We start from the raw sequence: 16,562 nt of genomic DNA on the forward strand, positions 1-16,562 counted from the left end.
ATTAGTTCAGGGATCTGTATGATCAGTGAACTAATTGAACTACTGAACTATTTGCAGGAATCATGAGTCATCAGGACAATGTAGATCCGCAGAGTCCAGACCATGTGTGAGCTCAGCACTGCCATCTTTGGCAGCTACCATGTACTGCCTCCTGTGTATTGCATGAGAGCTGATAACATGGCTGCTGCAGAAGCTCCTAAACAAGTCCCAGCAGCAGATTTAGCACAGCAGTATGCTCAGGACCCAGTACCAGAAGCAGCAGCAAGTGTTTGGACATCTGAACTAATCATATAATGATAGCATCACATAAAGGTGAGCAGCATGAGCACACATTCTCACTCACAGACACACCACACAACTTTGGCTAGGCAGTGCATATTTTTATTTTATTAGATCTGTATTTGCTGGGCTTTGTTGTACTTTTAACTTTAGATTCAGGAAGTAAAGATCCAGTAAATGAGCCTTATGGATCTGCTGGGCTCTGTCTGTCTGTGTGTTACACTTCCCACTTGCTTTACTTCCTGGTGAACTAAATGAACTAATCTTTGCCAGAGCACTGATCTGAACGATTTAGTTCACTTTGAAGATTAGTTCATTTTGATCTAATCATTCACGAACTACCCATCACTAGCCGGTAGGGATGTGCGGGTTGGGTGCGGGTTCCTGTGAGCTGGGTGTATACGCGCTGTGTACGGGAAATGTCACCCGCCTTTCTTCTCTGTAGTATTCATATCATTACGGGCAGCCCTTTGCCTACCTAGCGTGTACTGCTGTTCCACATGAGAGGAGGTTGTCTTTGCGCTGCCAGTCTGCATTCATCCCAACCTGACCCTTTCCAGGAGGGACAATATGCTCTCTGTCTAGGCTTCCCTCTTATATAAGATTGGTATCACCTGTGTTGAACCTTTTAATTGAAAATAAAGGATGTAAACACAAGTGATTGTAATCATAAATGAAGAGGAATGTTGTCCCTCCTGGAATGGGTCGTATTGGGGTATAAGCCTTTGTCTTGTATCCCTGTGTTGTTGCCAGTGCGCTGCCAGTATAGCATTATGTTTCCAAATAGCGAGATTCAATAATCTCATCTCAAATTATTGCCTTCTGCAACATGTCATTTACATGGAACATGACACAGGCGCCTGCTTACACAGCACAGCTTCCTGCAGGCAAACAGTTACCTAAGCCCAGGTCAGCAGAATGAAGAGGCCTAGATACAGGCTCACTGCTGGAAGTTGGAACAATGAATAGCAACATAGTATAGGTAGACTTTCAGAAAATATTCCTTGCAAAAATGTACCCCTATCATAAACTGCATTGTGTTTTACCTAGCATGAGCATCTCCCTTGGAAGTGCTTTCACACTTTACACAAAGTGAATGACTTTAAATGTGTACAGGGAGGGGCATATCTAATCATTTGTGAGTCCATATAGCAACACTGGTAAGGGTCTCGAGCACTGCCAAATGCAAAATGAACTTGAAAACATAGGAAGACCGTCCCCCACCATCACCACCACCACCATGATGTATGCTTTGGACTATCCGTGCCAAAGCAAGTATCATAGGGCCAGATTTACTAAGCTTTGAAAAGTGATGAAATTGAGAGTGAAATACAGCCAGCCAATCATGCTGTAACTGTCATTTTTTAAACACAGCCTGTGACATGTTAGGTAGAAGCTGATTGGCTGTTTGTTTATCACTCTCCATTTTATCACTTTTCAAGCTTAGTACATCTGGCCCAAAGGTTTTTAGAATGCATTTTAAATACTTAAAATGAGTATATAATGCTGTAGACTGAACTAACAATTCCTGTATTATTTTCGGTTAGCTGCTACTGGAATATCAAAAACCTTTAATTGCAAAAGAATTGTGTAATGTATATCCGCTTGCACAAACACAGAGCGACATATGTCCTGACAAGCATTCACTCCCTCTTTGCTTCTTCCTTGTTCCCTGTTATGCACAACATGCAGTCATTAATGTGTTTTACACTCGCTCATTCTAGCCCTTCTGAGTGATATTGCATAGTGTGCCAATGCTGGGGGCTTTTGTCCAGTGTATATGGGCAGCGATGTTTGCTGAAAATGCTGAGTTGATTATTGATCCGTTATACACACTGAGTTTTCTTTTTTCTTTCTGATTGAATCTGCACTGATGACCAGAGAGGCAGAACATCAAATATGCATTTTAAAGTAAATAAAGTTGGGTAAGGTCGTATTCACACATGTATCCCATTCAGTCCAGTATGTATGTATGTGTGTGTATATATAATCTTTGTTAGGCAGTCAGTCGCTTCCACCTAGCATATATCAATTATAACTTGTAGTGAATGGTTATGGTATAAAGCATTGGTTCCCAGCCTGGGGTACTTGAAAATAAGATTGGTAATGGCGGAAGAAGAATAAGAAGTCTCCCATTGCTGTGGAGATGAAGCATCATCAGCGTCTCCTTGTGCTTCTGCCTGACCATCAATCCACTGGGAGCTACCCACGCTGCCCATGGACATCAGCGATCATCTGCCCTGTGCTGACATGAGTGGAGGAAGCAGCAGCAATAATCCTACAGGCATTAGCGTGAACCTCAGAGACAGTACACAGTCAGCAGCCAGACGCAGAGGGACCCGATTCCTGACTGCACACTGTTCCTCTGCAACCGGAGACAGTTCACAGTCAGCGGCCAGACACAGAGGGACCCGATTCCTGACTGCACACTGTTCCTCTGCAACCGGAGACAGTTCACAGTCAGCGGCCAGACACAGAGGGACCCGATTCCTGACTGCACACTGTTCCTCTGCAACCGGAGACAGTACACAGTCAGCGGCCAGACGCAGAGGGACCCGATTCCTGACTGCACACTGTTCCTCTGCAACCGGAGACAGTACACAGTCAGCGGCCAGACACAGAGGGACCCGATTCCTGACTGCACACGGCTCCTCCGCTACTGGAGACAGTACAAAGCCAGCGGCCAGTCAGAGGGACCCGATTCCGCACACTGCTCCTTAATATAAGGACACACATACCGCTCACTTCCACTTCACTCGTAAGTACTGTGGATATGTCAAATTGAGAGGAGGGGTACTCCTAAATGTAAATATTAAGTGGTACGGGAGAGAAAAACATTGGCAACTGCTGGTATAAAGGATTGATATGGACAAGGTTGACGCATGAAAAGGTGGACATGAGTTTTGGATTTTTTCATGTCAATTTGTACACGTCATCACGTCAACTTGGACCCTAAATAAGTGTATTCCTCCCATCACATGGTGAGCGAATGGTGCCTTGCTGCTCTCCGAACACTTTACTATTCAAGTGTATGGTAAAGTATAACATAGTTAAAAAAAAACCTCATGTGAACCTTTTGCTTGTGTCGAACTATGATACCAGAGTGAATCCTGTGCATATTCTGCCAGGAGAAAATTACAGCTCTGCATATCTGTAAAAATACTCTATTTTACCAAACTCCTTTCTATTGGGCAAAAAAGTGCACCCATTTAATGTCCAACTCCGTCCTTCAATGTATTGGCTGTATCAACCAATGAGGGGGGATGTGTAGAGCCGGGATGCTGAGAGCCGGACAGTGGAAGCCAATAGGTAAACGAGAAGCACCAGGAGGTGGACCTGGGACAGAAGTTTGAATATGTTTTTTTTTTTGGTCTACAACCTGTTTTATATGAAGTAACTAGCTTATTTGGTAGAATTTAATTAATTTAATTATTTGGTAGAATTTAATTTGGTAGAATTTAATTACTTGTAACCTACGCCTCCCCTCAGCAAACAGCTTTAACCTTTTGGTACTTGTGTAGTTTCGCAGCGGCACTTTCCAGCGGATCGTATGCAAATCGTATGTGATATTTGCATACGATTTGATCTGCGATGCGATTTAGCACACCCGCACTATCCACGTCAGCCCGAAGCGTGGTGAGCCCCGTGAGGGGACGCAGTACGCGTCCTTACGACCTGTTCATACCCCCACTATCCATGTCGGCGTGGAGTTTATTTTATAAAATGTGGTGAGCCCACTTGTGGTCAAGTAATCCGTGTCCTCTCGCCACACAGATTGCACAGATTTTTACCTTGCGATCCTAATGCGCGCTCCCTGGGCAGCACAAATCGAAACCCGGATAGACAGGGCAGCAATGACTAAATAGTGCAGATCGGGTGGCTTGCCGTGCGATTCCATCCTGATGCGATCTGATTGCATTGGGATCGAATAGCAAGCCTAATGGACCATGTGTACACACCATAAATCTAGGGATATTATGGCAAGCATTCAGGGGTGTAACTAGAACGATGTGGGCTCCATAGCAAAATCTTGGTGTCAGAGAGAGTGCTGGTAGAGAGAGAGGTGGGAGACTGTACAGGTGCTGCTGTGTACCTTTAACCCCCCCCCCCCCCCCCCCAGTACAGGTGCTGCTATGTACATTTTAATTACCCACCCTACCCAATAAAGGTGCCGCTGTGTACCTTCTACCCTCCCCCAGACAGATGACGCTACCTCTGGCACACTGGTTCTCCTCTCAACAGCATCGGGCTACCACTGAGTCTTCAACCTACCTAATGGATGGTAGGGCATGAAATCCCGCCTGTCGGCTTAAAAAAAAAAAGTAAAAACACTTATTTTGAACTTTTTACTGTACACCTAGTGACATGTCGACCTTCCCCTTGTCAACTTAGTGACCATATACCATCCAGTAATTGGAGTACATTGTATATGTTAAAGTTGATGGGAAATGTCCACTGATTTACATTATAGTTTGATCAGCTATATATATATATATATATATATATATATATATATATATATATATATATATATATATATATATATATATATATATATATATATGTGTGTGTGTATATATATATATATATATATATATATATATATATATATATATATATATGTGTGTGTATATATATATATATATATATATATATATATATATATATATATATATATATGTGTATATGTATGTATGTCTAGTATCCGTGAGTGTCTGTCTGAAACACTGCCATCTGCTGTCAGAGAGTAAAACTACATCTTTCTCACACATGCACAAAAACAGAAGGTAGCAGACTAGCTTTCGAAGCTTTTGCTTTGAGCGGGCTTACTAGTTGCTAATAATGAGCATTAGGTACATCATACATCCTGTGAAGATAGTACATGTATTGATCACTGTAGACAAGTATTAGAAAATCTAGGATCACTAAAAGTATAGTTTTCATCAAAGCTAATGTTTGTATGTATATACATCTTCTATAATTGGCAAGAATAATTTCCTGCAATTCATAAGTGATGGCACATATTCGACATTTTCACATGGTCATATTTTGTGACCTGTTACAAAGTTGGCATATCTTCCCTGGTGGCCCCGTAATGACTTACTGTACCTGCTCCTGATGGCTGCAGCACGGCTTGCGGTAGTCATATGGCCATCTCTTCCAACTCAAACCTTCGGTCTCTGGCATTCCAGTAAGTATTTCTTCCCTAACCCTTATACCTATTGGTTATGTCAACAATGTCGACAGTATGGTGACCGACATTGTCAGTGTTTTCACTACATATTACATGTTACATAAGCTCCCCCCCCCCCCCCCCCTAGTCTTCTATCAGATTGTAGTAAAATTGTGGCCCAGCATTGGTTGCCGCAGAAAAATCCTATTTGCTTTTTATTTTATTATTATTATTATTATTATTATTATTACTATTATTATTGAGTGGGTAAACTCACATTGGATACCTTATACTCCGCAGTTAAAATACCTCTAGCAAGCCTGAACAAGCCCCTGGTATTTATTCAACAAAAATGGTGGGAATTTCTGTGTCTTTAAAGCTGACCCCTGTCGCTGATAAAATACCATATTAGAGTTCTCAGGACACTTTTTTAGTGTTTTAACATAGTACAGGAGGGAAATTTTCTTCAAAGGAAAAGAAGTAATAGAACACAAGGACATACACTGAAACTGGAGGGAGGTAGGTTCAGGGGAAATGTTAGCAAAAATGACTTCACAGAATGGATAGTGGATCAGTGGAATAGCCTCCCATCAGAGGTGGTAGAGGCTAAGACAGTAGAACAATTTAAACATGCTTGGGATAGGCATATGAATATCCTTACAAAGAAATAAGGATCAAAAAGGGTTGAGATTACCTGAAGGATAAAAAAGGGGCAGACTAGATGGGCCAAATGGTTCTTATCTGCCGTCAAAATTCTAGGTTTCTATGTTTCACTTGAAATATTTCCTTGCGTTACACCATAATAGCATTGTTTCTGTGTGCTGTTTCAATCTTATAATACACTAGCGACCCGCCCCGGCTTCGCACAGGAAGCACTAATTATCTATAGCCAAATGACTTCAGGTGGATGGATGGGGGCGGTCATGTGACAAAGTTTTAGCAGATATCTATAGGTACAGTACCTTGCTACGCCCAAGAAAAAAAATGAATGTATTTAAGGCAAATGGGAAATTTTATATTTATTTTATTAAGTCTTCTTAAGGCCAGCGTATATAGACAATGTTTTTCGTTTTTTTATTTGGAGTAAAAACTTATACATTTTTCAGTGTGCTAACTCGGGAGCAAGCCACATACGAATGGCCGTGTGAAAAACATGAATTTTCCAAATTTAAGCCAGCAATAATCAACGATTGGCCTTATGCTTTGTTGATGGTAATAGCAAAGGCAAGACGCAAAGGGAACTCGAGACGCTTGAATTTGAATGGTAAATCATTGGAAAGCATCGGTATGCGTGGAATCAGTATATCTTTGCCTTTGACTTTGCCACCGATGATTGTTGTCTTGATTAAATTCGGTGACAATTGTTTTTGATGGTCAATCTGGTTCCGTTGCACAACTTTTGTGAAAATTGCCAAAAAATAAATAAAATTAAGTTGATCTGAACACTACCAAACTTCACAGGATCACCCGCTGGGCTAATTTGAAGATTGCCTGAAAATTTCATCAAAATTGGTCACGCCGTTTTGGAGTCCATAGGGAACACACACACCGATTTTTATATATAACATGCACCTAAAAGACTTGTTTGGTTTTATTTGCGTGTGTGTTTGTGTGTGCTAAGTTATTTTCCTGTGTTACTTGCTATGACTGCCTGGTTACAAGTCTGGCCATGACCTATAGACTCAGTGAGCAGTTTACAATGCAGACTGCAGGAATGCATGCTGGCTTTATAAAGCAGTAAACCTTGTGGATAGCATATCTGATATCAGCTGTATCTAGAATAGCTATGTTTTTATTTGTAGGGGCTGAATCGGTTATGTATGATGTGCTGTCAGAATGGCATGGTATTACAGATAATTAATACCACTTTCACATTGCAAACCCAGGTCACACCTGGGATTTACAACCCGTTTTGGACCCTTTTAATTGCACTTTTCACCCAGGTTATTGCAGGGTTGGCACCTTTTCAGTTATCCCAGGTCAGCCATTTACACACCATCTATGTCAGAAATATGACAAGTCAGAAGGGGACAAAAGGAGAGGGTAGGGCCAGCTCACAGCGGGTGTGGTATAACCAGGGCTATTTTTCAGCAGGCTCCAGCAGGAACTGAGGCCCTTATTCTAGTTCACTCTTCTGACAAAATATTTCTTAGATGGACAAAACCATGTGCACTGCAGGTGAGGCAGGTGTTACACCTGCCTCACCTGCAGTGCACATGGTTTTGTCCATCTAAGAAATATTTTGTCAGAAGAGTGAACTAGAAGAAGGGCCTCAGTTCCTGCTGGAGCCTGCTGAAAAATAGCCCTGGGTATAACACACCGACAGTCGGGATTCCGACAGTCGTTGGCCCGACGTCGGAATCGCGACTGCACAGCGTGGGGAGTGCAATGAAGCCCTTGCGGGCTCGCCACACTGCGGGCACGGTGGCGAGCTAAGCTCGCTACCTATTTTATTCTCCCTCTATGGGGGTCGTGGACCCCCATGAGGGAGCAGTCTGGATTCCAACATCGGAGTAATGATTGTCGGAGAGACGTCCGGCACCTGCTCACAGCATTGCAGCAATCAAGGCCGACAGAGCACCAGGCTGGAGCCCCGACTTCATGCTTGCTTCTACTTCAGCCAGTGAGAGATATTTGAGGAGGAGGAGGTCACACTATTGGGCACATAGGGATTTTACACAACAACAGTATCTGAGCAGGAGGCAGATGTAAACAACAGAATCTTTGACAGTTCCTGTCAGCTGCCTGGCAATCTCTACCTCACCCCTTATACTCAGCAACTCCTTCACTTCTTCAGGACTCCAATTTGCCATGGCTTTGTGTGCAGGAAGTAAGCAAAATCCTCTCTGTACTGTCCTCTGCACTCTGCTGTCGAGGCACAGGCTGATGATGTAATCAGACACACAATGAGCAGCCAATAAGCAGTTTACAATGAACCATGGGTTGAATAACTCAGGTTGGCCCATTTAACACGGATCCAACCCGTGTATAACATGGCTTATTATCCCTGCCAGGTTGCTCAACCCGGGAAATTTAAAAGTGGTGCATTTAGAGTCCACCTCAACCCGAGTTATGCAGCCTCAACCCGTCAATAACCAGGGTTATTTTGGCAATGTGAAAGGGGTATAAATGGCACATAGAGCTTGATTCGGAAGTGGACGCTTACTGTGTGCAATTCTGATGTTTGACCAGTTGAGCAATTTTCTAATGCACAAATTATTCTGAAAACCCTTATGGTGCACCTGATGATCAATGGTTCAGGGGCACAGAAAAGGGGCATCTCATTATACTGTATATTCCAACTATCCTGTGGAATCCTTTCTGATTTGATCTGCATGGTGCATGTGAAGTACGGGTCCTGGACACACTACAGCTGCAGACATCAGTAGTGTCACAGCTCTGTGCTGGTTTATTCTATTACACCAATGAGGTAGAGACTATACAGTCCTGTGCAGTAGAACTAAATAGAGATCTTCAGCTCAGCTCTGTAGTCCATACAATCCGATGCTGCCTTCACTCATACACCTGTGAAGTTATACTGCAAATAGGACTCTTATAGGTATCCACCAGCCGACACTGCTATTACATATGTGCAATCTTCTGTCTGGTGCAGATCCACCATCAATCAAATGTTCATATATCCCATCACGGCGATTGCACTCAGACTTTTATTCTCATAAATACTGAGACTGCACACAAAGATGAATATCAGCAACATTTCAATGTATTGTCACATTGTCATCAGGCTTACAATGAAAATGTTGCACATACCTTTTAAATAGCAGTCCACCACCCACAGTGAAAGCAGCACTTCCGGCCTAGGGATGCTACCACAAAATATCTGATACAGATAAAGTCATTGTAAATTAGAGGTTTATGTGCAAGGGAAAAAACATTGATCCAGCAGTTAACATGGAATCGGTGGCTTTACCTGTCTGAGGGGGAGATTCTCTAAGAATCTCCGCCCCCCTTCGCCGCCCATCGCATATTTAATTATCGCATATGCTGTAACATATGCGATAATTAAGGCAAAGGACAGCTCTTGCGTTAAGAGCTGTCCTTTGCGGTGAGAGTCGCCGGGTCCCAGCAGGTCCCGGCGGCTCTCCCCTCCCTCCCACACCCGGCGCTGCTGCGCCGGGCTCTCCTCCTCCCTGCACCCGGAAGAGGATCAGTGCAGGGAGGAGGTCACAGGTCCGGGCTGCGCTGTGCTGCCCGGACACAGGGGAGGGGGCGGCGGGGGGGGCGGCGGAGGGTTGCGATAGAAGCATGGGGCATCGCCAGATTTTTCTGGCGATGCCCCCCCGCCGCGGTAACCCGGCGGGGGATGCTTACAGCATCCCAAAATGCGGTAAAAACCCGGATAACGGGGTTTTTACCGCATTTTTAGCTTAGAGAATCTCCCGCAGAATCACATTTTGGTGGCGAATTATAAAGGCTATTTAAGTAGCCATTTCCTGTGCCGCATTGATTTGTATCCACCAATTGTTTGATTATAATCATGTGATTGAATACCACTATATGTTGTGTTTTTTTTTGGTCCCTTAGCCATAATAACACACAAACAAAAGATGATGTGCCTTTTGTAGAATAATAAGGGTGCTTTCATAGGGCATATTAATGTTTATCTCTCAGGTGTCCATGCAGCAGCTGCAGGTGGTATATCTATTCTACAGAAGGCACTCTATATAATGTGTGTTTGATTGTAAATAGAAACCTGTCATTTAGTATAACAAAAATCTTTAATATGGTTAGAACAACCACAGTGAATACTTGCAATGATTTAAAAGGTATGGAACTTGCTATAAGTCAGCCTTGTCTTCTTTGGCATATTTTAAGCATTATACAATACAGATTGAGTATCCCTTATCCAAAATGTTTGGCACCAGAAGAATTTTGGATAACTGATTATTCCGTATTTCAGAATATTTTTAAATTCCAATGATGTATTTTGAGGTATTTTGCATTTATGTTGTATAAAAACCTCAAACACACAAATATATTTTATTTGTGGAGAAAACAAGGTTTCAAAACATGAAACAAAGTTTGTGTACAATCTCAGATACTGACTTTGAATGCCAAGCAATCATTTTCTTGCACATATTTAGTGCCAGTTACATATCATGTCCTCAGTAGGGGATGCAGTCAAAATCCCGACGGTCAAAATACAGACAACCATTGACCGACAGTCAAAATACCGACATATAGAATGTAGACAGGTGAAAAAGTCAACATGACTTTTGGTTGACAGGTCGACATGGGTTTTTTCACTGTTTTTCGGCCCGACATGTGGACAGGCGGTATTTCATGCCCTACCATCCACTAGGGAGTGGGGGGAGAATAAAATAGTGTGCTGAGTGCAGCGAGGCACCATGCCGAAGCATAGCGAGCGATGCGAGGGGCTGCGGTTGCCTTCCAACTGTGTCCATGTCGACTGTCTCGACATTCGGGTCAAAAAACAGTGGAAAAACCCATGTCGACCTCGCGACCGGACGACCAAAAGTTATAATTTGGATAAGCCCTGTACAAATGCATCGATTGTTTTTTTTTCCCGATTCGATTTTGCTTATAAAAGCAAAATCGAATCCTAAACGAAATTGAATGTTTTTTTGTGTCCACTTTCGATCTACATTCGATTTCGATCTAGTAAATCGAATGTGTACAATATACCATGAATGTATATAGAATTTGATATCTAATGCAAAAGTACAGATCTAATGCCAACTCGAATGGAAAGATCTAATAGAAAATCAAATCTAACATTGAATCAAAAGCAAATTGATGTGTGTGTGTACGGGCTATACTCAACCTGTATTTAAATTAGCTGTTGTCATGTGGTGCACAAGTTCCTGTGCCAGAGCTCATTTAATCCCAGAGCACCAATGTACTAAATGCGGGCAGCCTGATGCCAATGGCCTCACAGGCTATTTCTCAGTTCTGTGAGCATACCCCTGCCAGTACATGGCTTGTTGTCATTAATACTCCTTAATATATAGTGAATATAGAGGACACTTCGCATGGTACTCTTTACCTAGAACGGCGCCCATCGCGACCATCGTATGCACTAAAAAACGGGTGCGATGCCCGCGATTTCCCATAGGGATCAATGTTAAAAGTCAGATTGGACGCGATTTTAGTGTTCAATGCCTCAATGCCCGCGATTTTTCCATAGGAAACCATGTTAAATGGGCCACAGAGCCCAAATAGTCACCCTAAAGTCTGAAATGGCCCCCACAATTGTTAACGCCACCCCACGATCAACGTGAACCTGAAGCGTGGCGAGCGCAGCGGCGGTTCGCGTCCTCCGACCTCTTCATACCCCCACTATCCACGTCGGCATGGAGTTGAGAATAGAATAGTGTGGCGAGCGCAGCGAGCCACCGAGCCTGAAGCGTGGCGAGCGGACGCGGATACCTTCACAGGTAAACGCGTCCCTTCGCGGGCTTCACAGGTATCCTCGTCCCCTCGCGGGGCTCGCTGCGCTCGCCACACTATTCTATTCTCAACTCCACGCCGACGTGGATAGTGGGGGTATGAAAAGGTCGGAGGACGCGTACCGCCGCCGCTCGCCACGCTTCGGGTTCACGTTGATCGTGGGGTGGCGTTAAAAATTGTGGGGGCCATTTAAGACTTCAGGGGGACTATTAGGGCTCTGTGGCCCATTTAACATTGTTTCCTATGTAAAAATCGCGGGCATTGAGGCATTTAACACTAAAATCGCGTCCAATCTGACTTTTAACATTGATCCCTATGGGAAAATCGCGGGCATCGCGTCGCACCCGTTTTTTTATGTGCATACAATGACCGCGATGCCCGCGATTTTTTACCCCCGACATCGCGGGCGCCGTTCTAGGTAAAGAGTACCCTTCCTGTATATCTATAATAATATTTGTATTATGTCTTGAACATTTTCAACCATTTTCTGCTTATATTAAACACTATAAAGTTTTGGATTCGTAATAATAATACATGTATTTGTAAGCTGTTGGCACGCAGTATAGTGGAAATCCAGGAATGAGTGTGTCTGTGATTGCTTCACATCTTAAAATATGAGTACACATAAACAGATTAACTAAGCGAGACCTGGATGCTTTAGGCCAGTAAAAAGCATATTTCCTTTTAAAGAGACTGCACAAATAACACAATGCAGGGTGTGGCTATTGCATAAAAACTCACCGGTTTTATTCTTGAGACCTATGAAATGATTTATCTCCCACTCTGTTTGCAATAGCTTCATATGGTAAAAAAGTTGACACGAGCAAAAAGTCAAAATAGATATGATCAACACATGATAAGGTCGACGTGTAGTTTTGAGGGTTTTTTTTATTTTATTTTTTACTTATTCATACATGCGGACTAGGATTGGGACCGGTGAAGTGTGAGGGGACACGGTATGCTAATTGCGGGTCCACATGCTCAGGTATCAACATTGACAAAACAAGTTAAAAACTCATCTCAACCTTTTCATGTGTCAACTCTGTGCATGTTGACCGCCTGGTGTCAACCTAATGAACCACAGCCACCAGTAGTCAATTGCTGGCGGTCAGAATGCCGACACTGACACCCCAAATGCCTAAAATCTTGATAGGGATACTCACTGAACTAAACTAACCCTATTCCTTCGGGATCTCATCCCCTGTGAGGCCAACTACACCCACTGTACAATATATTTCCATTACACACTCACTCTGTGAAACGGGCATGAGTCACTTGGTTGACCGTGTCTAATTCGACAGTCAAAAGGTCAACCACTATTGGTCGTCATGGTCAAAGGTCGGCATGATTTTTTCACGTTTAACGTGTCTGTTGACTTAGGTCAACATGGATATGGTATAAGTATACTGCGTTTGCTCACAATGCTTCAGGCACGGTGCCTCGCTGAGCTCAGTGCAATGTTATATTCTCCCTCTATGTCCACTGGGATGGTAAAGTATGAACATGCCGGTCATATTTTCTTTATGAAAAACTCATGTTCAATAGTGGTCGTCCTTTTGATTGTCAACCTAATGACCGCATATCTTGTGAAGCATTAAAGGGTCACAAGTGTATGGTCATACGCCCAGGCATCCTTTTACGGGTTGGGATCATTTTGGTCTACAGCATGATGGTTGACAGTCATTAGGTCGAAAGGTCATTAGTTAGACAATGTTTAGGTCGACAGTCAAAAGGTCGACATGGGGTTTTTCACAGTTTTTTACCTGAATGTCAACAGTCGACATGGACACAGTTTAAAGTGCATCGCTCGCTATGCACGGCACACTATTTTATTCTCCCACCACACCCTAGTGGATGGTATGGCATGAAATACCGCCTGTCGGCCCCCATGTCGACCTTTTGACTGTCGACCTAGACCATGTCAAACTAATGACCTTTCGACCTACAACAATGTCGACCTTTTCCTATGTCGACCTAGACCCATGTCAACCTAATGGTGTCGACCATCATGCTGTAGACCAAATGACCGCATCCCCCTTTTACACATATACTAAGATTACATGCACACATGCAGAAATCAACTGCACTCACCATTCACAGGTTGGAGTGCAGTGGCCTTTAACCACATTGCTTGAATAAATAAAAAAGCTCAATACTCACCATATTAAACTCGCTTACCTAAAAGCATAAATAATGGGGTTCATGAACTAAGGGTTAGGTTTTCTTCTGTTCATTCACTTTGCATTTTTTTAATTGAAAGAAAAAAAATGTGTGTGCGTGTTCTTAAGGTGCCCACACACGCACCGATCCCGACGGTGCGATGCTGTACGATGGGGTGTGCGCTCCCGCGGCACCTCATCGTACAGTACAAAAAGTATGTGCTGCACATACTTTTTGTACTAGCTTTTTCTAGCATAGCATTGCATCGTATGCACATCGTATGCACAAGGCATACGATGCAATGCTGTGTGTGCTACTTAAGCCCACAACGCACGCCGGGATCGGTGCGTGTGTGGGCTCCATTACTTTACTTTCACAACCTGTCCCTCACTACCCCACTCCAGCGCATCTTTACATATCTATTTATTTTATTTATTTGCAGTTTCTTATATAGCGCAGCAGATTCCGTTGCGCTTTACAATAGTAGACAGTGATAAAACAAACTGGGTAATAACGGACAGACTTGGAGGTAGGAGGGCCCTGCTGCAAGCTTACAATCTATTAGGTATATAGGAGGGAAACACAAGGACAGGCACCAGTAATAGCATAGCTTGTAGGTCCAGAAGGGAAGCTTTATAATACACAAGTGCCTCAGAGGGTTATGTGTGTAGAACTTAAATATGATAGGCTTGCCTGAAGAGGTGAGTTTTCAGGGAACGCTTGAAAGTTTGGAGGCAAGCGGAGAGTCTATTTGTGCATGGAAGGGCATTCCATAGGATGGGAGCAGCCCGATGAAAGTCCTGTAATAGTGAATGGGATCTATTGTGTGAAGTGCTTGCTGGCTGACCCGAGTGTACCCTTTGGGCCCCATTCTGGTTTGCTTGGTAAGTTGCGAGCACACGAGACGCCGCCCCGCCAAATACCCACCAAACACACACACACACACACCCCGGTGCCGAATCACCTCGTTAACATGTGAGGAGATGTGGCAGGAAGATACATCCTCTCGCATGCCTCCATTGCAGGAGATATCATTAGATGGTTGCTGACCATTGAATGACTTCTAGCTCCACAAATAAGTCAGTGGGAACAAAGAAGGGGACGGTGATGTCCGCTGCTCGCCCCCCCCGGCAGACATCGTTCTGACAGTGTACCCATGGGAACACCCAGTGTTTTCCTGGGGATGCCAATAAAATGCTGAGCGTTCCCATAGGCGATCCCTGTCTCTCCTACCCCGATCTTTGCAAACAGCTCGGCAACTAAGCAAGTTGCCGAAGCCATTCGCAAAGCGAGCTGCCCGTGTGCATATTATACTATACACATGCGCAGTCCCCTTAGGATGGGGGCGAGCCGGAACTATCATGCGAATGAACCAGAATGGCCCCCTATTTGCCTGTGCAGTACTGGTACTGGTGACACCTGCCCTGATCAATTTCACAATAAACTTCAGCTCCTGTCAGCCATTGCTGCTGGAAGCCAAACACTCCGCTGCAGTAATTGTCCATGTCCTGCAATGTTCTGTAGCGTAAGTCACTTTCGGTCTCCATTTGTGTTATCTGTAAGGTCCTGCAGATCCCATTTAATGCCATATAAATAAAGGATGATGATAATAAACCACTTAAATCAGGCATGTCCAAACTATGGCCCTCCAGCTATTGTGAAACTACAAGTCCCATCATGCCTTGGCACAGTTTTGCTATTAGGGAATGCTAAAACTATGGCATGGCATGCTGGGATGTGTAGTTTGACAACAGCTGGAGGGCCATAGTTTGGACATGCCTGAAAAATAAACTCTGACATTTACTATACATCCCAAAACATAACATGATGCGGAGTGTGTGGTGAGGGGATGTGTCACTTTAATTCTTAGCAGTTTGTAATCAATTGCAAATATTTGTGCTTCCAGTTTCGGAGAAGACTCCTGTTGATATCAGCGCAATTCCTCAGAATGCCCAGATGGAGGAGAGTGACTCACAGTAAGTGTGTGTTTTCAGCAGTGTTCCCTCTGAATGTTTCAGGTTAATTTGTTCTTAATGAAGGAGGAAAACACAAAAAAGTACAGGCAGATAAACAAAAATGCAAATAAGACGGCCTAGTGGGGGAGCTGTGGCTATGTGTACTACAAAATAGTGGGTGTGATTTATGCATGCATAGTGCATACCTCCCAACAGTCCCAATTTTATCGGGACAGTCCCGATTGTCAGGGCCTGTCCCGCTGTCCCACCCGCGGGCGGCAGTGTCCCGCGGTGTGGGGGGGCTGTTGGGAGTCCCCCCCCCTGTCAGCTGCTAAGCAGCGGGGAATAAACGCTGTGCGCATGCGCACAGCGTCTATTCCCGCAGCCAGGGGGCTGGGGGCATGGCTAGAGGCTCACAGAGCCTCTGGGTCATGCCCCCATAGCGGCAAAATGGGGGCGTGGCCTCGCGCGGAGCCGCGAGTATAGGCCACATCCCCAAATTAGGCCACACCCCTGAAAATTTTGGCGCGTCTCCGGCGCGCAGCAGCACCGTCCCGACTGCT

The 16,562-nt window shown here is 44.1% G+C and overlaps 1 protein-coding gene across 2 annotated transcripts in view; it reads left to right on the top strand.

Annotated features, from left to right (window-relative positions):
* Window positions 1-16,562, top strand: part of LIMK2 (LIM domain kinase 2) — a 41,317-nt gene that overhangs the window by 879 nt on the left and 23,876 nt on the right. The window contains exons 1-2 of one of the 2 annotated variants that reach the window (XM_083147702.1): window positions 181-312; window positions 15,951-16,020. In XM_083147702.1, coding sequence (XP_083003828.1) covers window positions 294-312; window positions 15,951-16,020 — 89 coding nt within the window. In that variant the 5' untranslated portion in view covers window positions 181-293. Of the gene's footprint in view, window positions 1-180; window positions 313-15,950; window positions 16,021-16,562 lie in introns of those variants that run through there. The other variant, XM_083147693.1, reaches the window with a different exon arrangement.

This window comes from Crinia signifera, chromosome 1 (assembly GCF_055691185.1).
Source record: "Crinia signifera chromosome 1, ASM5569118v1, whole genome shotgun sequence".
NCBI classification, from domain to species: domain Eukaryota; kingdom Metazoa; phylum Chordata; class Amphibia; order Anura; family Myobatrachidae; genus Crinia; species Crinia signifera.